This window comes from Convolutriloba macropyga, chromosome 11 (assembly GCF_964194025.1).
Source record: "Convolutriloba macropyga chromosome 11, txConMacr16.3, whole genome shotgun sequence".
NCBI classification, from domain to species: domain Eukaryota; kingdom Metazoa; phylum Xenacoelomorpha; order Acoela; family Convolutidae; genus Convolutriloba; species Convolutriloba macropyga.
This window is the reverse complement of record NC_134478.1, coordinates 2,052,801-2,080,732: the sequence shown is the minus strand read 5'-3', so window position 1 is coordinate 2,080,732 and position 27,932 is coordinate 2,052,801. Positions and strand designations below refer to the sequence as shown.

At 37.6% G+C, this 27,932-nt stretch overlaps 2 protein-coding genes across 3 annotated transcripts in view; one reads left to right on the top strand and one right to left on the bottom strand.

Annotated features, from left to right (window-relative positions):
- Window positions 1–27,932, bottom strand: part of LOC142349783 (uncharacterized) — a 40,085-nt gene that overhangs the window by 11,871 nt on the left and 282 nt on the right. The window contains exon 1 of one of the 2 annotated variants that reach the window (XM_075401551.1): window positions 26,948–27,082. The exons of the other annotated variant lie outside the window; for it this stretch is intronic. The gene's annotated coding sequence lies outside the window, so the exon portion shown is untranslated. Of the gene's footprint in view, window positions 1–26,947; window positions 27,083–27,932 lie in introns of those variants that run through there. 2 annotated transcript variants of the gene reach the window in all.
- Window positions 11,144–14,236, top strand: LOC142349706 (uncharacterized). The gene has a single exon (XM_075401437.1). The coding sequence runs from the start codon at window positions 11,144–11,146 to the stop codon at window positions 14,234–14,236; it is 3,093 nt and encodes a 1,030-aa protein (XP_075257552.1).

Genomic DNA, 27,932 nt, shown 5'->3' with positions numbered 1-27,932 from the left:
GACAGAAAATGCATCTCTCCTCTATCTGATCATCGGGACTGAGGGAAGACGAATTTGAAACAGAAAAGAACCCCATGAAGTCTTTAATGAAATGACAACTAAAGAACTGAGGAAGCTAATGGAACTATTCTTCATTAGAACCCGTAATTCTACGTTCGATATTAAGTTCGATAGAACAAATCAGTTAAAAAAAACAAACACCAGATGCCGAATATTGACAGCCTAGTACAATTAATTTTTCACAAAATATGAGCTTAAACGATTCATATTTTAAAATCGATTTGCAAGACACTTATACCCAGCTCAATTTACTTCCAGAAACCGCGCGGCATTTAGACTTCAAAATACTTAGCGGCGATATTTTAGGCACATATCGATTCAAACCAGGTTCCTACGGTCTGACAGATATGCCGGCCGAATTTCAAAAAGCCACAGATACAATTGGTCTTACAAACACATATTGGTCTTACAAAGACGATATTTTAGTCAATAGTAGCGGAACGTTGGACACGAATACCTAGATCTGATCAGAAAGAGTTTGAAGAAAGTAGACGATGAAAACCTGAGAATAAATCTAACGAAATGCCAATTTGTAAAGAATGAAATTGAATGGCTCGCTATAACTTCACAAAAAATTGTTTAAAACCATGAGAAACAAAAATGAGCGCTATCCTGAATTTAAAACCACGAAATACAGTGAGAAGAATTAGATCTTTCCTCGGATCTGTACACCATCTCAGTAAATTTATACCAAACCTAGCCAAATTATGTCACCACTTAAGACCATTATTGAAAAAATCAGAAAAATACACATGGACCAAAAATCACACCACACATTTTGAAGAAATAAAATAGCACAAGCAACTGAAAATAAACTCCAAAAACACAAATTTACAAACCAAAATAAAATGCGACGCATCTAGAGAAGTTTTAGGGGCAGCCCTTGAACAATTAGACCACGGGGGCTGGAACAAAGTTGCGTTCGCCTCGCGATTTTTGAACTCGTTCGAATCCAGATATAGACTAAAAGAACTTGAGCTTCTGGAGGTCGTATGGGCTATCGAATAATTCAAGTACTACCTATTTGGACACAAATTTACAGTCAGTAAAATCATCGGGAAATACATTCTATCATGAAAGAACATCGTTCTAACAAAACGTAAAGTAGATAACTCGCTGGGTACACCGAAATTTACAATTCAATTTAGAAATAAACATTTGCTGGGCACAAACATGGGCCTAGTTGATTACATCGCTCGCGAGACAAATCAATGAAACCCAATGGTACCAAGATTAGATTTAGTGTAACGCAGCGCCAAACGCTTCCATTCAAATCAATCTAATTACGAGTCAGTTGCGCCACAGATTGAGGCAAATTACCAGCCAATACCCAAATATGACAAGTATGCAAGCGTAAAAGCTAATTTCGCACGAAAAAATTCAAACAATTCACGCAAATTCGCAATTTGGCGCCAAAATTCATTGCTCAGAAGGTATGAACAAATTGATTGACAACACCGAAACAAATCATTCCACAAATTTGATAGCTCATATTCACTCAGATAATACTCAATGCAACTTGCACAGCAATTTATACATCCTGGTGACATGCCTAAAAAGTCAAAAACCAGCACACAACCCAGACTTCGTTTCGACGATGAGCCCCAACAAACCACGTCCCAAACGCAGACACCATAGACCTCAACAACTGATGGAATTCATACGCTGCATTCAAGTAAACCAGCTACACCGTCGGACATCTATGCGGACGCCTTTAATTTCGCCCTGAGCAAAATATTCAAAAAACGCTTGCTAGCTTGGCTGGCGACGAATGATGCTAACTTGAAAAAAGTCCGCGGCTGTGTGTTGACAGGGAACGAAGAGCGCTGCAAACAGGTGAGTCCCTACATACACCGCTTCTGGCGGGACTTACAGGTGAAGTCGGGCCTTGTTTCCATTGATGATCGTATCGCGATTCCTCAATCCATCAAAAACGACTACATAGAGGCAATTTCTTTGACCAATCTCGGTAGTTGGGGGATGACTGATATGATCATCCAAGCATGGTGGCCATACATGAACAGGGACATCCTATCGAAGAACTCAAAATGCGGTTTCTGCAAAAAATCGTTAAAAATTTAAAGCCCTTCATACCTTCAACATATTGCCCCTCCATAAAACCGTGCAAAGAACCCAATAAAGAGATTCAAATTGATTTTGGCGGTCCAATCTATAGACCACGGCGGCTGGAACACAGTTGCGTTCACCTCGCGATTTTTAAACTCGTTCGAATCCAGATATAGACTAAAAGAACTTGAGCTTCTGGAGGTCGTATGGGCTATCGAATACTTCAAGTACTACCTATTTGGACACAAATTTACAGTCATCAAAGATCATCGGGAAATACATTCTATCATGAAAGAATATCGTTCTAACAAAACGTAAAGCAGTAGATAACTCGCTGGGTACACGGAAATGTAATATTCAATTTAGAAATAAACATTTGCTGGGCACAAACATGGGCCTAGTTGATTACATCGCTCGCGAGACAAATCAATGAAACCCAATGGTACCAAGATTAGATTTAGTGTAACGCAGCGCCAAACGCTTCCATTCAAATCAATCTAAATACGAGTCGGTTGCGCCACAGATTGAGGCAAATTACCAGCCAATACCCAAATATGACAAGTATGCAAGCGTAAAAGCTAATTTCGCACGAAAAAATTCAAACAATTCACGCAAATTCGCAATTTGGCGCCAAAATTCATTGCTCAGAAGGTATGAACAAATTGATTGACAACACCGAAACAAATCATTCCACAAATATGATAGCTCATATTCACTCAGATAATACTCAATGCAACTTGCACAGCAATTTATACATCCTGGTGACATGCCTAAAAAGTCAAAAACCAGCACACAACCCAGACTTCGTTTCGACGATGAGCCCCAACAAACCACGTCCCAAACGCAGACACCATAGACCTCAACAACTGATGGAATTCATACGCTGCATTCAAGCAAACCAGCTACACCGTCGGACATCTATGCGGACGCCTTTAATTTCGCCCTGAGCAAAATATTCAAAAAACGCTTGCTAGCTTGGCTGGCGACGAATGATGCTAACTTGAAAAAAGTCCGCGGCTGTGTGTTGACAGGGAACGAAGAGCGCTGCAAACAGCTGAGTCCCTACATACACAGCTTCTGGCGGGACTTACAGGTTTAGTCGGGCCTTGTTTCCATTGATAATCGTATCGCGATTCCTCAATCCATCAAGGACAACTACATAGAGGCAATTTATTCGACCCATCCCGGTAGTTGGGGGATGACTGATATGACCATCCAAGCATGGTGGCCATACATGAACAGGGACATCCTATCGAAGAACTCAAAATGCGGGCTCTGCAATAAAATCGTTAAAAATTTAAAGCCCGTCATACCTTCAACATATTGCCCCCCCATAAAATCGTGCAAAGAACCCAATAGAGATTCAAATTGATTTTGGCAGCCCAATCTATAGACCACGGGGGCTGGAACACAGTTGCCTTCGCGTCGCGATTTTTCAGATCGTTCGAATCCAGATATAGACTAAAAGAACTTGAGCTTCTGGAGGTCGTATGGGCTATCGAATAATTCAAGTACTACCTATTTGGACACAAATTTACAGTCAGTAAGATCATCGGGAAATACCATCTATCATGAAAGAACATCGTTCTAACAAAACGTCAAGAAGTAGATAACTCGCTGGGTAAACCGAAATTTACTAGTCAATTTAGAAATAAACATTTGCTGGGCACAAACATGGGCCTAGTTGATTACATCGCTCGCGAGACAAATCAATGAAACCCAAAGGTAGCAAGATTAGATTTAGTGTAACGCAGCGCCAAACGCTTCCATTCAAATCAATCTAGATACGAGTCGGTTGCGCCACAGATTGAGGCAAATTACCAGCCAATACCCAAATATGACAAGTATGCAAGCGTAAAAGCTAATTTCGCATGAACAAATTAAAACAATTCACGCAAATTCGCAATTTGGCGCCAAAATTCATTGCTCAGAAGGTATGAACAAATTGATTGACAACACCGAAACAAATCATTCCACAAATTTGATAGCTCATATTCACTCAGATAATACTCAATGCAACTTGCACAGCAATTTATACATCTTGTCGACATGCCCAAAAAATCAAAAACCAGCACACAACCCAGACTTCGTTTCGACGATGAGCCCCAACAAACCACGTCCCAAACGCAAACACCATAGACCTCAACAACTGATGGAATCCATACGCTGCATTCAAGTAAACCAGCTACACCGTCGGACATCAATGCGGACGCCTTTAATTTCGCCCTGAGCAAAATATTCAAAAAACGCTTGCTAGCTTGGCTGGCGACGAATGATGCTAACTTGAAAAAAGTCCGCGGCTGTGTGTTGACAGGGAACGAAGAGCGCTGCAAACAGCTGAGTCCCTACATACACAGCTTCTGGCGGGACTTACAGGTGAAGTCGGGCCTTGTTTCCATTGATGATCGTATCGCAGTTCCTCAATCCATCAAAGACGACTACATAGAGGCAATTTATTCAACCCATCCCGGTACTTTGAGGATGACTGATATGACCATCCGAGCTTGGTGGCCATACATGAACAGCGACATCCTATCGAAGAACTCAAAATGCGGGCTCTGCAATAAAATCGTTAAAAATTTAAAGCCCGTCATGTCTTCAACATATTGCACCTCCATAAAACCGTGCAAAGAACCTAATAAAGAGATTCAAATTGATTTTGGCGGCCCAATCTAAAATGAAAAAGACCATGAGGTTTATTTTTTTCCTGTATAGGCCGTTTCTCAAAATTTCCATCGGCGGAGGTATTTGACAACGCCAATGCTAATAATATTCAAAAATTCCTCCATAGTTATATTCTATTACACGGCGTTCCGCGGCGCAGTGAGATGCCAAATTGGTAAGCAAATCAATAACTTTTGCGAGCAAAACAATATGGAAACAATCGCAGCGCCCACAGAGCCATTGGCTTAGTAGAACGCCTAATCCAGACAATTAAACGTAGATTGGGGTCCATCAAAAAAGCTGCTGAAACGCAATTCAATTTGAAAGTTCAGTAAATTCTACAATATACCAGCTCAAAATATCCAGGCAGTCAAAAACTTGAAAAGCCCATTTTAGGCGCATTTCGACCGAAAAGCAAATACGCCATTAAGAAATTTAAGCAAGAAATCAAATCTAAACAAACTGTCATATCAAAATAATATAAAGAAATATTAAGATCAAAAAACAGTTCAGTGGACCACCCTCATACCCAAACACAAATGGGAGTACCGAATCCGCAGCGACACTGAAATGGAGAACAATCAAACCAGTGGCGTTTGCGACGCGAATGAGCGGCAACTGCGTGATAATTGAAACGAAACGCGTTTGATAAAAGTAGACGGGCGTGATCGTGGCATCCCTAGAATAGAGGAAACTTTACAACTGAGACTTGCGAAAAAGATACCAGCAAACAAAAGGTCAAAAAAGGATCTAGAAGGATTATATGAAGTCTTGGCTCCCGGCTCAACAATCCTGAAAGACGACATCACCTATACAAATAAGGAACCGGACAGGATGCCGGCAACGGTGCAAAAATCTGACGTAGCAAATTTTGGCACAACAGCCGAATGAGACACCCCTCAGTGTTTAAGCAGACAGGCGGACAAAAACACCATCAGGGAAAACCACAGAGGACAAAATCACAAAACACGTCAACGATCCAAAACGAAAAGTGGAGGGCGAAAAACAATTTCGCAAAAACCACTGGTCGACGACGTCAGCATTGTCTCATAGGTGAATTCCAATTTCTCCAGAGCCTTAAGAGTAAGAATGCCGGTAAAACCAGCTAATCCGCAATCTCCATCGCCGAACAAGAAAACTTAAACGAAAATTCCGAACGGCACGTCGAAGGAACCGCGTCGCAGTGAAAGAAATTGCGCCACGAATACCACCTAGACAGACTTGATAGTATCCTGCTCCGCGATATTGGCTGGTCCAAAACGCCGCAAAACGAGCAGCAAACCTCAAAATTTAAGGCGAACAACACAACATTCAACATCAATAATTCAAAGCAGCTCTTCCGACTTCTCCCCAATCGCGCCGCAAAAAAGCGCATTTGAAGGCATTCAAACTCTGGCAGAGCAAAACCCAACTTCCACTACTCATCTTGAAATCGATATAATATCACCACCAATTGCACCCCTGATCCAGACATATCAATCACCTAATCTGGACCCGAGAAAACTTCCTGCACTAGAAGCCAAGATGAACACCGACTCGGATAGTGATTGACACTGCTAAAAGTCAAGGAAAAACAAACATCAATCACATATTCTATTATTTATAGTAACCAGTACATATGATATCTAATTTCTATCAAAAGTTGTAAATTATGAGGAGGAAATGTGGTACACAGGTACCACAATGTGTACTTATTCATTTTATCATCCATTTCTCCCCATTCCTTTTTTGGTACATTTCCTTATTTGAACTGTTCATGTCTGTTGATAAATGACTTCACGTTAAAGTCTCCATTTCTAGTTAAAGTTCAAACCTTTTGCAACTCGCCGGTAAGTTGTTTATTCCGATGCTGTAAACATTCTGGTTTGCTCATAAATACTTTTGTCTAGCATTCAACCATGGATTTGCCTAAATTATTCTTCATTCTCCATTTTGTCTTGTTGTAAGCCATTACTTAATTAAACTTCAATAAATCGTTCTAATCGCCAAGCGAAACTAGTCAATAGTTCTGATGGGACGAATCAGTAATTCTAATGGGCCAAATTACGCCGCGAATCACTCCAACTATATAGTAATTTATTGAACCTGAATAACACCGCGAATCAGCATTAGAAAATTAATCGCTCTTAACGCAACGCGAATCAAGACTAAAATAACGTAGAAAAGAATTGCGTACGACAAAGCTTCTATTAGAACAATTTAAACTTCTTCCACTTGAAAGCGGATGCTTTCAGTTATTTTTTTATATGGAAGCCCACCGAGCTTTTAAGTTTTCATTTCAAAAATTACCAAATATTTGTAAATTTGTTTTGACTGCTAAAACGTAACACAAGGTTTATAAGTTTTGAAATTAACTGTTTAAAAAACGGCGGCTTTTTCAACAGAAAAAATAAGTTTTTGCCAATTTTGGAAAACAATCGAGAAATAATCAAAATTGACAAGCATTATTTTTTCACTTCTTTTGTTTCAAAGAAAATGTAGCTTTTAGCAACGCGTATGAGGTAAATTGGATCAAGTAGAAATAGTTAAGCAAGACAGGGGGGGGGGGGTAAAAGGAAGTACCTATGTATTAAGATTAGGTACAGCCCTATTTCGCTCAAATTCCAAAGATGTACCTCACAGCTTGACACCCACGCTGTTCTCTCAAAGGGGATTAGTTAGGTAATGTTTTAATATTAAGATTAGGTATAGCCCATTTTCGCTCAAATTCCCAAGATGTACCTCACAGCTTGACACCCACGCTGTTCACACGAGGGGGATTAGCAATTTAATCCCTTAATATTAAATTAGTAAGGCTTACTAATTCCCATATTCCACTTTAATAATGTAAATTTTCAAAGACGTACCTCACAGCATGACACCCAAGCTGTTCTCTCAAAGGGGATTAGTTAGGTAATGTTTTAATATTAAGATTAGGTATAGCCCATTTTCGCTCAAATTCCAAAGATGTACCTCACAGCTTGACACCCACGCTGTTCACACGAGGGGGATTAGCAATTTAATCCCTTAATATTAAATTAGTAAGGCTTACTAATTCCCATATTCCACTTTAATAATGTAAATTTTCAAAGACGTACCTCACAGCATGACACCCAAGCTGTTCTCTCAAAGGGGATTAGTTAGGTAATGTTTTAATATTAAATTAGATAGGGTGACTCATTTACACTTACGTACGGTTTACGTGATTTTCAAAAGTGTTCCTCACAGCATGGTACCCAAGCTGTTCACACGAAGGGGATTAGCAAGACAGTGCCTTAACAACAAATTAGTAAGGACATTGACCCCCTACCATATTACAAATTACTAATGTCAATTTCTAAAGATGTACCTCACAGCATGACCCACAAGCTGTTCACACGAAAGGGGATTAGTTAGGTAATGTTTTAATATTAAATTAGGTAGGATGACTCATCTACAGTTACGTACGTTATACGTGATTTTCAAAAATGCACCTCACAGCATGATACCCACGCTGTTCACACGAGGGGGATTAGCAATTTAATCCCTTAATATTAAATTAGTAAGGCTTACTAATTCCCATATTGCATTTTAATAACGTAAATTTTCAAAGACGTACCTCAGAGCATGACACCCAAGCTGTTCACACGAAGGGGATTAGCAAGACAGTGCCTTAACAACAAATTAGTAAGGACATTGACCCCCTACCATATTACAAATTACTAATGTCAATTTCTAAAGATGTACCTCACAGCATGACCCAGAAGCTGTTCACACGAAAGGGGATTAGTTAGGTAATGTTTTAATATTAAATTAGGTAGGATGACTCATCTACAGTTACGTACGTTATACGTGATTTTCAAAAATGCACCTCACAGCATGATACCCAAGCTGTTCACACTAAAGGGATTAGCAAGACAGTGTCTTAACAACAAATCAGTAAGGTCATTGACACCCTACCATTTTACACTTTAATATTGTAAATTTCCAAAAATGTACCTCACAGCATGATACCCACGCTGTTCATACGAAGGGGATTTGCTATAAAATTTTTAAATATTAATTTAGATATGATGACTCACAGTTATGTACGACTTACGTGATTTTCAAAAATGAACCGCACAGCATGATACCCAAGCTGTTCACAGGAAAGGGATTAGCAAGATAATCCCTCAATAACAAATTAGTTTGGCCTGCTCATATATTGGTCACTACTCATATTCATTATTTCAATCAACTTCTAAAAATCAGTTGGTCAAAATTCTCGTATAATTTATCATTTTTTCAGATTGTCTTTGTTTCTTTCTCCTTGCAGTAAGAAGAGTTTCAAGTTGAACACTTGCAGTGTTGAAGTGGGTAAGCAAACAAACTTAACTAATAGAAATCTTCCTTTTTTCATGTATTTGAACTGGACCATTTTAGCCAGCCAGAATATCCACCAATAGTAGACATTGCAACATTTAACTTCGTTTCCAAATCCAAAAACAAACTGGTAAGTGCGTTTATTAAGCAACTACTCCTATTCCCAAGGCACTACTCCTATTCAATTTTTCAAACAACTTCTAAAAATCAGTTGATCAAAATTCTAGTTCAATATATCATTTTGTTTTCAGAGAGTCTTTGTTTATTTCTCCTTGCTGACAGTTTCAAGTTGAACACTTGCAGTGTTGAAGCGGGTAAGCAAACAAACTTAACTAATAGAAATCTTCCTTTGTTCATGTATTTGAACTGGACCATTTTAGCCGGCCAAAACTTCCCCCTATAGTAGATAATACAACACTTCACTTCACCTTTAAATCCAAAAAAGAAACTGGTAAGTTTACGCTTATTAAAACATGTTTTTGAGGTAGGAATATATACCCAATTATTGAATTAAAAAAACCGTTGAAAATCATAAAATTCTCACGTGATTAGACAATTAGTCACCATTTTATAGTCAAAATTAATCATAAAATCACAATAACATCATAGCACGTCACAATTAGGTCATAGTGTTGTCAGAATTACGTCATAATGACATCATATTTACGTCATTTTGTCGTCACAATTACGTCATAATTACATCATATTTACGTCATTTTGTCGTCACAACTACGTCATTATGTCGTCACAATTACGTCATTATGTCGTCACAATTACGAAATTATGTCTTCATAATTACGCCCTTTTGTCGTCACAATTACGTCATTATGTTGTCATAGTTACGTCATTTTGTCCTCGCAATTACGTCATTATGTCGTCATAGTTACGTCATTTTGTCCTCGCAATTACGTCATTATGTCGTCATAATTACGTCATATTTGATAAAGGACATTTCATTTCCGTTTTATTTTCATTTTTCTGATTTACAGAATTGAGTGCAGTGGAGTACAATAATTATTCCAACTTCTGACAAATTTTTATTCCATCGCAACTTTCATTTTAACAATTGTTTTTACTCCTCCTTTCTCACTTCCAATCTAACATTATTTTTTATTTTCAGCGAAAATGCCCAGAAATTCTAACCCAAAGGAACAGTGTTCTTCATGCAATAAGCTTATTATGAAATCCAATATGAGCAGACATCAGAAGCTTCACGCAAAAAAAATGTTCACAATGCTCACAGTCATTTCCTGGCCAAGATAAATTGCAGAAACACATTGCCTCTAAACATGCTCCATCTCTGATTATCAAGAGAAAGTTTTCTTGTAGCGGCTGTCCCTTATCCTTCTCCACTTATTATCAACTTCTACATCACAAACGAAACAGTCACCAACGTTCAACTCCTAGCACCTACGAGGAAGTTGACTTATCTATCTATGGAGACTCTCCCGCTCTTCATAGTGAACTTCAAACGGTCCAACACTTTCTGAGAGACTCGGTTCTTGAATTGTCCAGAAAGAAAGTTCACAACTTCAAAATAATGTAGATCAACCATAAAACAGTTATCGACAAATTGGATTGTGTTTACAACGAGTTACCCAGTTCAGCTAAAATCAATATTTCGTTTGGATTCGTGCTGCAGAGTGTGCAAAACCCTGACGAATTTCGCTACTACTACGCAGCAGATAACAACCCCGTATTCCTAAATCCCATGGTTCTCTCTGATGACTCAGATCTCAATTAGATTAAATCAATGCTGAGACAAGATGAATTTTTACCAAATCTAATTAATCAACGTCCAGACACAAAGTGGAAGTTTTATTGTGTTACAAATGTCACTTTCTTTGTATTTCTCCTCAGTGGTGTTCCGCTAGGATGCATAGAACAACCTATTCCATCAGCCTTAGTCAAGAATCCAATAGTTAAATGTTTTGTATCTGACTGCGAAAACAAACCCTACCAAGACAACTTGTGTATGTTCCTTGCATTGGCCTACGAAATAAATGGCAGCAATGAGCTACAACAAAATACAATGGAATTGATGCAGATGTTTCTCTCAGCGACAAGGAGAGATGACGAAACCTTCCCAGGAATACATGAAGACGATATTCCTGTTCTTGGGGCTCTAGTTGACAGAAATATTCAAGTTTACTCCATATTTTTTGACGAACAATCGGATATGTTAGCTGAACTTACTCGTCGCTCCTCGATGAAACGTTCAAAGACAACTTCATTACTGAGATATGAAAACCATATCTGTTGGACAGCAGACATCAACAAATTCTTCAAAAAGTTCCGGTGCTACGTTTGCGATCACTTTTTCGACAGATCAAATAATTTGGAAGTCCACATGAGGAATTGCTCAGAGAAAACAAAACACCACTATCCCTCAGGTGCCTATCAGCTATCAGAAACTATTTTCGAGCGCTTGGAAGATGTAAAAATTAATGTTCCGCAGGAGCTGAGATTGTTTTCTAATCTTATCGTATTCGATTTCGAGTCAATAACAGTCCCCGACAATGCACTCAGAAACACAGAATTGACTTCTTGGATAGGAAAACATGTCCCCATTAGTGTGTCAATATCCTCGAATCTGCTCTCCGAACCAATTTTTATTTGCAACGAAGATCCGCTTCAACTAATCCGTGATTTTGTATCCAGCTTGACTAATATAGCAGAAAAGAGCACGCTTCTAATGAGGGAGAAACTCAGTGATTTCGTACTGGTATTGGAAGAAAAATATTGGGCTCTTCGACAACTGGTTCCAGTGAAAGACAAGCAGGTACCCACCGGAGCGGAAGACTTATTTGAGAACGAAGCTGAACCCGAGGTGAAGGAAGACGATGATCTTGAAATTAGGAGACTGAGATGTGAGCTCAGGGTGATATCAAAATTGAGACAAGATTTTGAAAATTATTACAGTATCATACCTGTTTTCGGATTCAACAGCTCTCGGTATGATTTAAACCTAATAAAAGAGTATCTTCTGCATCACCTCTTAATAGAAAAAAACGTTATTCCTAAAGTGATTCGAATGGGGAATAAATATATTGGCATGAATTTTCTTGGTCTACAGTTTCTGGACATTTTAAACTTCCTGGGAGGAGCGACAACTTTGGATAATTTCCTAAAAGCCTATGGAGCGAGTGAAGAGAAAGGTTTCTTCCCCTATGAATGGTTCGACAGTATTGAGAAGTTGAATGTATCCCAACTGCCACTAATTGACAGCTTTTGGAGCAAGTTGAAGAATCACAACGTTCTTTCAGTCGATTACGATAAGTTCGTGCAATTGAAAAACGGTGGAATGGAACAGGATGAAATTTTGAAGAAGTTGAGACTCAAGAAAGTTCCACAAAATGCCGAAGAAAATTACTTGGAGCTTCAAAATATATGGGAAAGAAAAAGTATGCAGACGTTTCGCGACTTCCTCATGTGGTACAATAACAAAGATGTCGAATCTACACTTGAGGCTATGAAGAAAATGATCAGTTTTTACCACTCAAGACAAGTAGACATGTTGAAGTTGGGTTACACTCTTCCCAACTTGGCAAACAGGTTCCTTCATTCGTCAACAGATGCAGCTTTTTTTCCGTTTTGTGAGAAGGATAAAGAATATGATAATTACATTCGAAATTGGCTAACAGGGGGACCCTCAATTATCTTTAGAAGGTATGCAAAAGTTGGTGAAACAAAAATTCGAGAGTCAGAAAACGTTTGCAAGTCCATCGTCGGAATAGATGCCAGTCAGTTGTACCCTTTTTCCATGACAAAAGAGATGCCAACAGGACCCTATACAAAGTGGGAATACAATGAAGAGACTGAAAAATTATTTCATCCGAACAGGAACTGGAGAAGCTACTTTGAACAGCAGGTCATGGACTACTTCCAACAGGTTCACCCCAATTGTAAAATACAAACCCAGTTCACACACAAGAAACAAAAGAAGCTCGGTCCTTATTTAGTTGATGGGTTTTGTAACCATTGCAACACGGTTTTTGAAGCGATGGGTTGCTTCTTTCATTTTTGTCCGTGTCAAGAGGAAAAACCGCTTCTCTTCGAGGACATAGAAAGCGGATTGAAGCGGAGAGAACGTGACAATGATAAAAGAGAGTACCTGAAGGGATTGGGGTTGAATGTTGAAGAGATCTGGGAGTGTCAATGGAAGAAGTGGAGGAGCGAAAACACAAATGGGGTTAAAGACTTTCTCAAGTCAAATTATCCCTTCCAACCATCGATGAACAAAAACTCGCTCATTGAGAAAATTAAACGTGGAGAACTGTTTGGTGTCGTCGATTGTAGTCTTCAAGTTCCAGAGGAAATGTATCCTTACTTTGAAGACTTTCCTCCAATTTTCAAGAATTGTGAAGTTGGACGAGATGATATTGGGGACCATATGAAAGAGTTTGCAATACGCAACAAATTACTATCCAGACCCAGAAAAATGCTCATTTCCAGTTTCAAGCTTGAACGAGGACCAGTTATTACACCACTTTTGTTATTTTATCTAGAAAAAGGTGTGATCCTAAAAGACGTCTTTTGGTTTCTCCAATACACTCCCCGGCGCTGCTTTGAGACATTTGTTCAGAATGTTGTCGATGCCCGCCGCGAAGGAGACCAGAATAAGGAGTCAACAGTCGTTGCGGAGACAATGAAGCTGATTGGAAACAGTTCGTATGGATATCAGATCATGGACCGTAGTCGACATACGAACACCAAGTACGTGAAAGGCTCACAGGTGGACAAATTTATTAGCAATAGATTTTTCAAGACTATGAATGAGCTACCAGAGCAGATATATGAGGTAGAAATGAGCAAGTCGCGTATCGATCATAAAGAACCAATAATTGTAGGCTTCTTCATCCTCCAGTACGCCAAACTCACCATGCTACAACTTAAATACAACTTCTTCTCCCCTTTCTGTGATAAGCACAAGTACGAACTCATTGAAATGGATACTGACAGTCTCTACATGGCCCTTAGTGACGAAAAAATTGAAGACATCATTCGACCAGAAATGCGATCAGTGTGGTACTGGATGAGACAGAGCGACTGCAATGATCTTTGCAGCAAACTCCAGCAGCAATTTCTTCCCACGCGAATGTTGCAGAAAACATGCTGCCTTTGACAAGAGAACTCCTGGACTTTTTAAGGAAGAATTTAGATGCTCTGAAATGATTGCTCTTTGTTCAAAGACGTATTGCTGTTACGATGAGGAAACAGACACAGTTAAACTATCAAGTAAAGGACTCAACAAGAGCAACATTGAGGAGCCCCTAAACAAATATAGAAAAGTTCTGTTCAATGAGGAGCGAGAGTTTATTCAACAAATCGTGGCTTCAGAGTTGTTGACAACAAGAAAGTTTGTACCTATGAACTAAAGAAAGTGGGACTTTCATATTTTTATCCCAAGCGTAAAGTCTGTGAAGATGGTATTCACACTACTCCTTTAGATATATAACTCGTTTTCATTAATCTTATATTTAAATCGTCTCTGTTTTTAATTCACAGTTTTCCTACCAAAATCTCTTTTCAACAAAAGACCTTTTTTGAAATAACTGAATTAGATACAAATACACATACAAATAATTAAATACAAAATTACAAAACCTCAATAGAAAGTTTTGAAAACCATTTGTAACATTTTACGGATTACTGTTTAAAAATTTCAAGATTTTGGTTTTCAAAACTCACAAAACATCAGCAAAGAACTTCAATATATGAAAATCATTTAAATATTTGGATGAGACTTTGGAAAATAACACATGTGCAAATTAAATAGCATATAAACCACACAATTCTGAATCTTGGAGTTTCTCCTGTACTAGTGAACCAAAGTTTGCTCTTGTCCTGATGCCATATTTTTCCAAAACTTCTCCCATCGAATCACCGTAGAACAACTTTCCATTTTTATTTGCAAGCAAAATCCAGTGGGAGACCGGTTGAGTAGATGGATCTATGTTGATTATACAAAACGTGTTTGTAGGTAAATTTTTTGGTCGAAGGTCTGCAGAGAAGGAACCGAGGTATTTGAAGTTTAGGTGTGGGAACCTGTTGACAACATGTAAGAGTTGTTGATTATCCATTTTTGGTGACTGATCCCTCCTTATCAATTGCAATTGAACTTATACGTTCACCACTAACAAATAATTCTTCAGTATTGGTCAAATTGTTAGCAAAGTAGAGTTCCAAACGAATTCCTGCTCCAACTACATCAGGAAAACGCATTTCGACATTGGCCTCCTGTGTTGAAGTGAGATCGAAAAATAAATGAAAATGATTTTCAAAATCCTTGTATTGAATATTAGGACCGTCATCATCAAATTTGAGTGCTTTCATTGTTTCAGCATAAGCTCTCACGCGATTTTCTGTTTTCAAGTTTACAATAGTTTGATTCCCACGCACAATTTTAACTTGTCGAAGACCAAATTTACGAAAATGGAACGGATTCGTGTTGTATGTTCCACTGAACTCATTATTCAGATTCATAGCAATATCAATCATTCGAATTGGTTTGTTTGAAAATATATTTTCTTGTATAAACTGGTTCTGTCCAGCGGGAATAATAAACGTCTTTGGAAGTTCTTCATTATAGTAAAATATGGCAGGTTCTCGAAGCAGTCTGCTTTTGAAACTTCTCATCCAGTTATCTGAGATCGCTACCTGTCTAGTAAAAAGGCAAGCTTCCAAAATTATAGCCTCGGAGTTCAGCCCACCCGTATCGATCATATAGAACGCTGGAGATGATCGGATCAATTTCAGTCTGAGGTTGACATTTGGGAGAAGTAAAGTTTCACAAGCAAATAGACCTATTGCCAACGGACCGTAAAAAGTAAATTCATCTTTATCTTTTTGAAAAACAGTATCTGTAAATGTTCTTTTTGTAAAATCGTTCGGCTCAATCTCGTATCGATATCCTTGGCATTGGGATAAGCTCTCTTTGGTTCCTTTTGTTCCTGAAAATTCAGCAGAGACAAAAGCTTGGTGAGCATAAAGAGAATTGGCACTGTGAACTTGTTCATTGTTTAGATAGACTTCGCAATTAGAGAAAAGTGAATGAAGAGCATTGTTTACCAATAATGTTTCTTCGGCATTATCCAAACGTGTTCGATCGCCTTTAATAACCCTTCCTCTGATGAATAATCGAGTAGATCGCAAGTCAGTGAAAATATTACGATCAGTTTCCAATTGAAATTCGATTGTTGATTCGTTTAAGGAATTTGTTGGAAATATTTGTTGTTCATTGGACCAAAGAATTGGGTCTAAAATTGGAACTTTCCCAAAAAAGTCGAGCATAGAGTGAGACAAGGAATTCATTTTAGCCGACCGATTTTTAATGATAATTGAGGAAATGATCAAGTTTTTTCTGGAATAATAAAGTAAGTTGAACTTGACCAATAGGGAAGAAGGGAACAAGCTGTCCAGCAGCGTTTCTTAATTCTACATGGATACTGTGGAAGTTCGATTTGATTACTTTATGGAATCTCAAGTGTTCGAAACTGCGATAACTCAGAACCTGCGATCTCTTAAAAATCTCATCATTATGGAACTCTCGGTGTTTGAATGGAAAGGAGCGTAGAAGAGGACATTGCACATCACCGACTGAATTGGGTTCAACTATATCCAAGTAGAGTAAAACTGTATGTGTTCCAGTAATATCAAAAGGGAGATCTGCCGTTGCCCAGGACTTGGTGTTGTATGATCTTTTCGAATAAGGCATAACAGGTTTGTCAGCTTCATTGCCCAAGTTAGCAGCCAAACTTTTGCTGAATGATACATTTTGAGATTCTCTATTGCAAAAAGTTAGTCTTCGACTTTTTTTGTCGATGTTGATGGAAAATTGAGGATCTAAGTTTTTGGGATGTCGTGCTTTTTTGGGAATATCTGTAAGACTCTTTACAAATTCATCCATAGAGTTAAAAACTGCTGGTGGAATGACAAAGACATGCTTAAATTTCTCATCATAGTGAAAGGTCATCAATCCTCCTTCAACGTTATAACATATACCGGGATATGATACTTCGACTAAAGCTACTTCCCAAGATCCATCCAGTTCAATTTTGTCGGGAAGAAAATTAGTGAATGAAGCCATTGTATTTTGAGGATAAACTTGAGAGGAAGCGTTGGATACTAATTCAAGATAAAACGAATTCATGATGTTTGACTGTACTCTGTGACGTTTGTTTGGGAAAATGATTAGTCAAGGTTCTTCAGAAAGTCTTTCCGAATTTTTTGCCGAACGATACTTTGTCTCGTGTTTTTCCTCTTTTTCATACCACCACCAACTTGTTTTCGTATTGTTGATTTCGCAGTCTTCTTTACTGCTTTTTTAATTGAAGTCTGTCCTGATAAAACACCTCCAATTTCGGGAATGGCTGACTCGATTACATCTCGTCCAAATTTTTTTTTGCTGCAGGTAAAACGTATTTCTTGAGAATTGGGAGAGTTGTTCTAGCGACTGTTCTAGCCAAGGCTCCAAAGCCACGCCCTCTCTGACGAGGAACTCCTTTAAAATAAGGCAGATTGTAACCGTCCATTTTCTAGCGCGACTAATTGAAAAATGATTATTTAACTTTTGACAATTCTTGCTCGTAAAAGATTCCATCAATGTTTTCTCCTTTCTGATCAACAACAAAGTAAGTCGGGAAAGGAGCCAAAGTGTTTATTTTACGAATTAGGAAAATTTCATGTGTATAGTGAGGCTTATATACTTTTTGAAAATTGTGCCCTACTAATACCAACCGAACTTTATCACCTACTTTAAAATTAGGCTTCTTGTTTTTTCGTAGTTCCATCCGCTTGTACATGACAGTCAAAAAGTCAGCATTGACTACATTTTTGGGTGCCAAACCAATACTTCGATTTATTCTAGAGTTGATGATGTCAACAAAGATTTGCAGGTCTTTGATGTAAGATAATGTGTCCTTTTCCTCCAGGTAGCAGTAAATTAAGTTTTTCAGGGTTCGTATAGCTCTCTCGCCAAAAGCTACTTTTGTTTCAATATAAGTGTGATAATATTTGACTCCCACATCCTCGCAGAAATTGGCCATATCTCCGAAAAACTCTTTTCCTTGATCTAGCCATAATTTTTTCGGGAAATTGAGTTCGTTCTTTTTCGAACACATTTTGATAAAAGCTGCTTTCACACCCTCTGCTCCTTTGCTTCGTAATGCTTCTACTCGCATGAATCGAGAAAAAAACATCGACAGTAACGAGTAAAAAGTTGATACCTCGGTTCCATTGTGATAGTTTATCCATTTGTGCAAGATCCAAACACCAAATCTCATCAATATAGCGAGCATGCGCATTTAGCCGGGGAAATTTTCTTCTGATCCCTTTGTACTTCGTTTAAGAGTCTTTTGATTGTAAAAATTCTGTAACTTTCTCGCGACTTATTCCACTTGATTTTGTTAGGTTGTTGATAGAACCGAAAGCTGTTGGTCCCTTCCCTTTATACAACTTCTGCAATTTGATTCTATCTGAAACTGTAATTGAACCAGTCTGAACCATACTGTGTCCTCAAAATGTTGTTTTTAACCAGATATGGTCTCAGATTTAGAACTTTAAGAATTAGGAAATAGTTTGGATCAACTGGAGCGTTTTTCAATTTGATTGAATGAAGGAATGTTTTTATATCAACTCCAGTGTCAACGTTGTCAACAATAATTGTATTGGAAAGAGAAACTTTCAATCGTTTGTTTTCGTAAATTTCTTTCAAAGTTTTCAATGTCTCGGGACTGTTCTTATAGTGAAATTCCAGATCTGTCTTAAGTTCTTTAGGTGGACGCTCGGTTTTTTCGGAACTAATTTCTTCTTTCGCTTTTTTGATAACTGGAAACACAGTTTCTTCCTTTTTATAGATCTCGCAGGAGGGTTACGGTAATTTCCTTTTTCTGGTCTCCCACAATTCTTTTGGAACAAGAACAAACTTTTTGACCTCACTCATTGAAGAAATTTGAAAATTTGTTCATACAAGGTTGATATATGTAATTTAATATTGTTATCCCAGCTTTCGAGCCCAATATAAGTCTTCTGGAATTGAGGGTTGTTGATTTTGACGTGAGCTTTCTAAGTTGTTTTTGGAAGCGAACAAACTGATTTTTTCTTACTCCTGTGAGGTTTCCTTCAATCAAGTTTACAATACACTCACAGAGAAATCTGATGAACTCTTTAGGACAATTTAGAAGGAAAGCTGGTTGAAATTTCTTGCTGAGATTGCGAAAGAGCTGCAGAGTATAATAGTTCTGTGCGTTTATCATTAATATCAGTAATACGAGCACGACTGTTCGGTACAAAGAATTCTGAGGGAAATGATGTTACATTTGAACAGTATCTCAACAAATCAGGTGTAGATGGTCTCAAATCAATCATAAGATGACCATATGGTTCTTCTGTTGCATCATCATACCACTGTTTTAGTTGTCTTCCGAGTCCTAGCTGTCTCCCCAAGATATCAATCTGCTGCACATCTCTCGGTGATTTGAACAAAACAATGTGAGTAGTCTGCAGCTCGGCATCACGTCCAGTTTTGTTTTTGTGGAAGAGATTATGCTTGATATATACACAATTTAGGTTTCGATGTCTACCGGCAGTCGCAATTCCGTTGAATTTTTCCGACTTGGAAAGAATGTCTAATGAATCATCGAATATAAGTAAATATTTAGTACCGTCAGCGGGTAAGTTATCGATTAAATCAAAGTCAACTCCCTGAATGAATTCTATATCTGCAATTGATTGAATCATTGTGTCGTAAATTGACTGAAAGTGCTTATAAAAGTATAGAATTCGATCAAATGATGGTTGAAAAGTTTTCATTCGTAGCATATCACTGATAAAAACAGTTTTTCCAGATCCGGAAGGACCAACAAGATACATCAAAATTCGTTCGTTTGTTGAAATGATTTTGTTCATTTTATGTTCTGGGATTAGGAAGTATATAACCAACGGCACTTGAAAGAATAGCAATCCAAACTGTTCGTTCGTCACAAGTTCTAGCAAAAATAAGATTAATAATTGAAAACAGAAGCAGTACTAATACAACTAAGCACTGAAATATTGACAAAAAAGCTGTTCGAGAGCAAGTGCGACCACAGATTTTCCAAGGAGGTCTTTCTTGGTTGTTATTATCAAAAATAAAGTCGGATGCGTGATTGAGATGATCTGTCATTAGAGAGCAACTGATTTTTGTTCGTCTTTAGGAAATAATGATTCACACTTTGATAAATTGGAATCGTGGTGACATTTTCAAAAAACAACAATATGCAAGACCTGTCATATGTTCCAAGAAACAAAAATTCAATATAGAATTAAAAAATGGAACCATGTAACAATATCCAGGGCCGATATTTATATTTGTTTTCAGGTATCCTGCCGCATCATGAAATGTAGCATGTAATCGAAAAACTTTTGACCAATTGAGAATTTTTTCTAACTTTGAGTCTCCAACTCCTATCAGTCCCCCAAACGGAGTTTCTCTGTTGATTTTATCCAGATCTACACTTTTGTCCAAGCTTCGACAGACAGCCAAAAAATAATTTTTGCGTTTTGTATTTCCAACAAAAAGTTTACTGATTTCTTTCTCCAACGCTACAATTTCCTCAATGTTCATATCAAGCAACTGTACTGGAACATTAAATTTTAAAAAGTGATTAAAGACAAACATCACAACATACAATATAAAAATTTTCACTTTGCGATCTTTTTTGGTTTTTGACTTTGTTCAGCACTGAAATAATTTCATCGCTCATTCTGTGTAGTTTCTCCATCTCGCCAATTCTGACCGAAAGAAAGCATTTCCTTCTAAAACTGTCCTTTTCAGTCCCTCGTGTGAACAGTTTGATTGTGAAATAACATCGAGTCGGATCATCTTGGAAAAATATTCAAGTCACACACACCTTCCGTCGAGCAGTCTCACTCACCTCCCAGAACACATCAAATTTTGCTTTTTCCTCAACATCAGTTGGTTGGAACACAGTTTCGTCAATCACCAGCTTCGTAGTACCTACAGTAGGTTCGAACAGTAGTGCTTCTTTTATCATCTCAGGTATCTTTTCAATAACAAGCTTCAATTCTCTGGCCGATAGCATCAGAAATTGATGCAGAATATATTCAGTTTCCACATTTTCGCGAAATACTTTCAAGTGAGTCCAGTTACAGTTTGTGTTGATTGTTTCCTCTGGGATGCTGATTTGAAACTTCCGGTTACCGTATTCTTGAAAGGACCAACAGTTGTTTCTTCCATCGTGCTCCTCATTTGGTTTTGAGTCGGTGTTGTCTTTTTTATCGTTCATGTCTTTAAATAGAGAAAACATGCTCTCATTGTGGTAATCAAACTGTGGAGAGGGAACAACTGGTTTTCCCTTATAATTTCGTTTGCGGATGGGAAAAGAGAATTGTTTTTTGGAATTAGGTGAGACTGAGCTTTGATCCATCAGTAAGTAAAAATGAGTTTTTAAAGTAGAAAAGTTGGGTATACAAGGGTAACTGAATATTGAGAGTGGAAAGAAACAAATGAATGAATTGTCTTCAAGAAAGGGCTTGATATCTTGAACCAATGAAATTTAAGTAAGAACGAGAACAGTAGCGAAAAATAAACTTCGTATCCAATGAGATGTTATAAAATAATTCGTAACCAATGAAAATAGAGCGTGCGTCATGACGTAATAGTTATGTCACTTCTATTTTTAGTAACATCACGTGATGCCAAAGTTGAGTTTTCTATATTTAGTCACGTGAGGGTGAATTTAGCATCGAACAAAAGCGAGTTATCTCACTATTCTATTGGAGAACACCTATAGTTCGAGAAAGGAATATTTTGATGAGATGATTGAGTCTCTTCATTGTCAGTTTCCTGGATCGGAGGAAGAATAAGGTCTTTGAAATCGGGCAGATTGAAGGCTTCTGGTTTTCTAGAAAATGAGTCCGCATGCTTGGAGAACATGTCTTCTACCCACCAAACACCGTAGTGATTTATGTCACGAGAGTACGGGAACATAATTCCTTTGCTGTCTTTCAACGGGTGAAACCCTTGTTCTTTTCGAATTCTTTCAATGGTTTGAAAATAAGTTTGGAGAGAAAGCAATGAATTGTTGACTTTTTCTTCGGCTAGGTGGAGGTTATGATGTCTAGCTGCCTCTAAAGTTCTCCACAAATCCTTCGGAAGTGTCAAGCTAGTTGTCTGAGTTTTAATTGTTACTCTAGTGCAATCCACCTCAAAAGATAATTCCAAATTGTTATGGGTTACTACCGTTTTAAATATTGATGCTTCCGTGATAGGAGCGTAATCTAAATCTGAATGAAAAGTAGAAAGAAAAGATGTTGAAGGAAGTAAAGGAAAAGGAAGAATTGGAGTATTTTGCATTTTTTTTAGGCTACTTATGTTCAACCAAGAAAAAAGACAAAATGAATCGTAAATGTTTTTCAGCATCAACATTCCAAAATCAGATCTGGCAGATTATGTGATTGGCTAAAAAAAAAAGAAATAGACATTTTCAAAACAATAATACAACTTTTTCTGAAATCGGAAAATTGTAACTTCAGTTTAAAACGACACAGTGAAATACTATTTTAAACAAAAAATTGATTTAAAAAATTGTAAAATCTGTAAAAATCAAAATTAAAAAATTGTACTTTTTTGTTAATATGGGAATGGGTGGGTAAATGACCTTATTAGTTTGTTGTTAAGACACTATCTTGCTAATCCCTTTAGTGTGAAGAGCTTGGGTATCATACTGTGAGGTACATTTTTGAAAATCACGTAAGCTGTACATAAGTGTAAATGAGTCATCCTATCTATTTTAATATTAAAAACATTACCTAGCTAATCCCCCTTTGTGTGAACAGCTTGGTGTCATGCTGTGAGGTGCATTTTTGAAAAGTCGTACGTAACTGTAAATGAGTCATCCTACCTAATTTATTATTAAAACATTATTCTGCTAATCCCTTTCGTGTGAAAAGCTTGGGTATCATGCTGTGAGGTACGTCTTTGGAAATTGACATTAGTAAAGTCTAATATGGTAGGGGGTCAATGACCTTACTGATTTGTTGTTAAGCCACTATCTTGCTAATCCCTTTCGTGAGAACAGCGTGGGTATCATACTGTGAGGTACATTTTTGAAAATCACGTCTAACGTACGTAACTGTAAATGAGTCATCCTACATAATTTATTATTAAAACATTATCCTGCTAATCACTTTCGTGTGAAAAGCTTGGGTATCAAGCTGTGAGGTACGTCTTTTGAAATTGACATTAGTAAAGTGTAATATGGCAGGGGGTCAATGACCTTACTGATTTGTTGTTAAGGCACTATCTTGCTAATCCCCCTCGTGTGAACAGCTTGGATGTCATGCTGTGAGGTACGTTTTTGGAAATTTACATTATTAAAGTGTAATATGGTAGGGAGTCAATGACCTTACCAATTTAATATCAAGGGATTATCTTGCTAATCCCCCTCGCTTGAACAGCTTGGATATCATGCTGTGCGGTACATTTTTGAAAATCACGTAAACCGTGCGTAAGTGTAAATGAGTCATCCTATCTAATTTAATATATAAACATTTTATAGCTAATCCCTTTCGTGTGAACAGCTTGGGTGTCATGCTGTGAGGTACGTCTTTGGAAATTTACATTAATAAAGTGCAATATGGGAATGAATGAATGACCTTACTAATTTAATAATAAGGGATTAACTTTCTAATCCCCCTCGCTTGAACACCTTGGGTATCATGCTGTGAGGTACGTCTTTGAGATTTGAGGGAATATGGGCTATACGTAATCTTTATACATAGGTACGTCTTTTTACCCCCCCCCCCCCCCACTCTTGCTTAACTATTACTACTGGATCAATATGTGCCATGTAGACTGATTAAAAAGCCTTCTTTTTTATCGGATTTACAACCAGCCATATGAGTGAATCAATTTTGAAAACTTACTTCTGACAAATTTAACTATCTTTATTAATTACTAGAGATTCTGGCTGGAAATTTAGCTCTAAGTGAATATCTCCTATGAAAGTTGGTTATTACAATCAATGGATTTCTGAACAAACAAAACTGTATCACACATGCCAGCGATGCTGAAGGAAAATACGGATCATTCTGTCACTCCCATCTCCCTGTAATGTAAATGTATGAAATAAAAACCATATGCTAAAACATGTAAAAGTGGGAATCGCAAATGGCCGTGGGGGGGGGGGGGGGGGGGGTTGGGGAGTGCAGAACAAATCAGAGCATGTGTTTCTGCAATTTTGGAGTTGATAAAAAAATTTTGGCTCCATGGGTTGAAAATGTGAGATCTCTAGGGAAAATAACAGAATTTGCGTAAAGAATAATTGAAATGGATCTGTTTACAGGCCAGATACGTTTCATTTTGTAAGACAGCTCCAGAGAAAGAGGGTAAGAGGCAGATAATGTAATTATAAGAGGGTTTGACCATTTTGGTACTGTAAATAAACAACTGTGTGCGAATTATGGAGAGAATGAGCGAAGACAGCAACGGAGTATTCGGTAAAACTGGTGCCAGGAAAGTTGCGTCCGGAAAGTGTTCTTGATAAACCAGTTAGGTGTGAATCCAGCCCATGATAACATCTGCATGCTCACTAAGGAATGGGAAAAGCAAGTATGCTGAGAATAGCACATGCTAAGTTCAAGTAGCCAGGGGTACCCGTAGCCGATAATGGCCCGAATCAAATGATATTCAACTTTATTTTTCTCCAATTTTTCCCTTTTCCCCATATTTCCCAGAAAATTAAATTCCATTTTTTTCAACCCCCACCCCACCGCACTCCTCATAAATAATTATTCTATGTGAGATAAAAAAAATAAGAGGTATAAAAAGGTGCTATAGAATGCACTGAAATTTGATTTTTTTCACCTAGCAAACAAAAGGAGTGTTGGTGGGGAAATTTAACACTTGCGGATTTTGAGGTGAAATTAGAGAGTTGCTTTTTCGGCCAAAATTGTTTCTAGTATACTATACTAACATACAACAACGCAAAAATGGCGAATAATAGTCGGTAGAGAAATGAAAGTTGGGTACGCGCAAGTCTGTTAGTCATTTAATCCAACCAACACCCCCCCCCCCACTCCCCCTTTCCTTGTGCGCGTGCTTCTATATTTAGTGGCAAAATTTAAAGCCTGTGTGGTCGATACGATTCTATACTTGCAAATCGAATGCAAATATTCGTATGTATTGCTCATTTTGCCAGTTTAATAGTTGTACGTGCAAAGATATTTTCGAGCAAACGAATGTGAATGCATTAAGAATGTTGTCTCAAATTGTAATAAGGAAATGGTACCAGTCTCTACCCTACTGTCGTGTCAGGCAAAACCAGTACAGGAATTTTGTGTGCGACTACTTAATATAGACAGTGTAAATTTGAGTAGCATAAAACACAGTAAGCATAATACCGATTATACTTTGCGGCTATGATATTCCGACATAACACAGTTAATTTTCCAAGAAGGGTTTGGATCTTTTACGCACCCCCCCCCCCCCCAGACCTATATTAATATAGGCACCCCCCCCCCCAAAAAAAAAAATGTTTGATGGCTAATTTAAGATCCAATATTTGTACTCGAATTATTTCCTAATAGAATTTGTGAAAAAGCCATCAAATGTGTTCAAGAAACAGAGCAAAATTTGATACAGAAAAATTCGGCAGAGATCTGAGAAGAGCCCGCCGAGGTAAAATGTGGGGCTTAAAAACTCGAAAAATTTGCATATTTGGCTTAATCTTAATTAAGATTATTAATTGTAAACAAGTTCAGCAAATTGGAAAATGTTGAATTATTTTGACGCCAAGATTTTTTAAAAAAACTTCCTTACTAACTACAAGCACAGGCCAAAAATTGACAAAATTACCAAAATTTTTGAAATGTGAAAATTTGAACGCACTAACTCGTGCTATTTATCAACACTGGAAACTGGAAACTCTAAATTCCCAGATTAATCCTTTCCTTGACTTGGAATAACTCAATAAACAATTTTTAGCCTCAATATTTGCCAAATTTGTTCTAATTAGCAAAAGTGAACTCTGCCGATGATTAAAAAGTTGAAAAGTTTAATGGTAAGAACAATAACTATTTTTGTACAATTTTAATTAAATTTTATGAGTTCATTCGTTTTGCTTAACAAATAAACGCAGATTAATTATAAAAATAGCTTGTAAAAATTATTATGCGAACAAATCTCGCAGAAAATTTGCTGAAATCGAATCGAAGTTCGGCGAATTTGTAAAAGTTTGTTAAATCAAGAAACACGTGAAAAAGTTTTGGCTATGATCAGTTTTGTTTTCAGCACAAAATTTCTGTTGCCATGTGAAATGTTGGAATTGTTTCTCTCACTGTGTATAAATTTAAATCCTTAATTTGCTGCTTTGTGAACTTTCTGCTAATCTGTTCACGCTCGCACGAACAAAGTCAAAATGGGCGTGAGAGGAATATTGACCGACATGCGTTTTAGCCGACAAAGAAAAAATGAGAAATTTAGCCGACAGCTTACTCTGGTGGCTCTACAAACCTCATACGACCAAATATTACTAGTTGATCCAACAATTATAATTAATCTGCGGTCGAGTTTTTGGCTTATTTTCTAAATTAGTGGTTATCTGCTAAACCCCCCTTCGGCCATTTCGCTAACCGCACAAAATTAGCCCGCAAAATTCCCTCAACACCAGAATTGGGTTAAATTCCGCGTTAAGGGGAAGTTATCCCGCAATTTATGGGTCGAGATTACCGGCAGGGAAATAATCAGGCTAATCTAATATTACCGAGACAGAGTTGCAAGGTTATGACTTATTGCAGTTACTAACTCTTATTACAAGCCAGTAATAGTACTAACCAAAACATTCTTCAAGTCATTCCGAAATTGCGAACGGCTTTAACTTCGAATTGTGCTTACAAAGGCTTGTTTATTTCTAACCAATCTGAAGAAATAATCAATTATAATACAATTTTCAATTACTTATTTGACTAGATCTAAGATTTTGCCAAATGTCGAACAAAAACGCAAACTTGTACTAATTTCACAAAAACAATGATAATAAAATTGACATTAAAAGTTGACTAAAATGCAAAATTTGCTGTTAAATACAATAAAATGAGTTTTGCCTATCGTCTCTTGAGCTAAAGTTGCGATAAAACTAAGTTTAATTTCTCGAGTAAATATTGCTGCGCTCCGTGTGTCATTTTGTAGACAATAATTTTCAGGGCACTCGAGAACAATCTGGTGTAAGCTATTGAACAAATTAAATTCTACATCCCATGCAATATATAACTGTTAGAAACGGCGGACGCCGATAGAACCGAACGATCGCAGAGCAGAATGTCATAAAATGAGATTTAAAGCCGAATATTTCCCGAGCTCTGATTGGTTGAAGTTAAATTTATTACTTAATTGGCATTTTTTGTGAAAAAACACCTAAAAAATAGCGTAACGAAGGTCTATCCGTGGTCGCAACCTCCTCCTCCGTCGTGAGGGGGAGGGGGGGGGGGTTCCTGCCATAGAGAGGCCAAGTTGACCGCAATCCGACTGCACTCCATTGATAATAAATCGACAACTAATTCATTCTCCATTTCTTACATTTGTTATACTTTAATTTAAACCCAACAGATTATTCGGCCGATCAAAATTAAGCATTCGGCTCTGATTTTTTTGTCATTCTGCTCTGCGCCCGTTCGGCTCTCATTCTTAGCACCGTAAGAAACGGCTCTATTCACTTGAATACATGACAGATGAGGGATTTCGACAGGGGCTAAACTAACTTGAGCTTAGGGCAAACTTTGCTTACACTGTTTACTTAAATGGCTACCTGAAATGACACGTT

Excerpts from the sequence above, each read along its gene's own strand:
- LOC142349706 (XM_075401437.1), top strand. The coding sequence starts at position 11,144 with ATGGAATTGATGCAGATGTTTCTCTCAGCGACAAGGAGAGATGACGAA.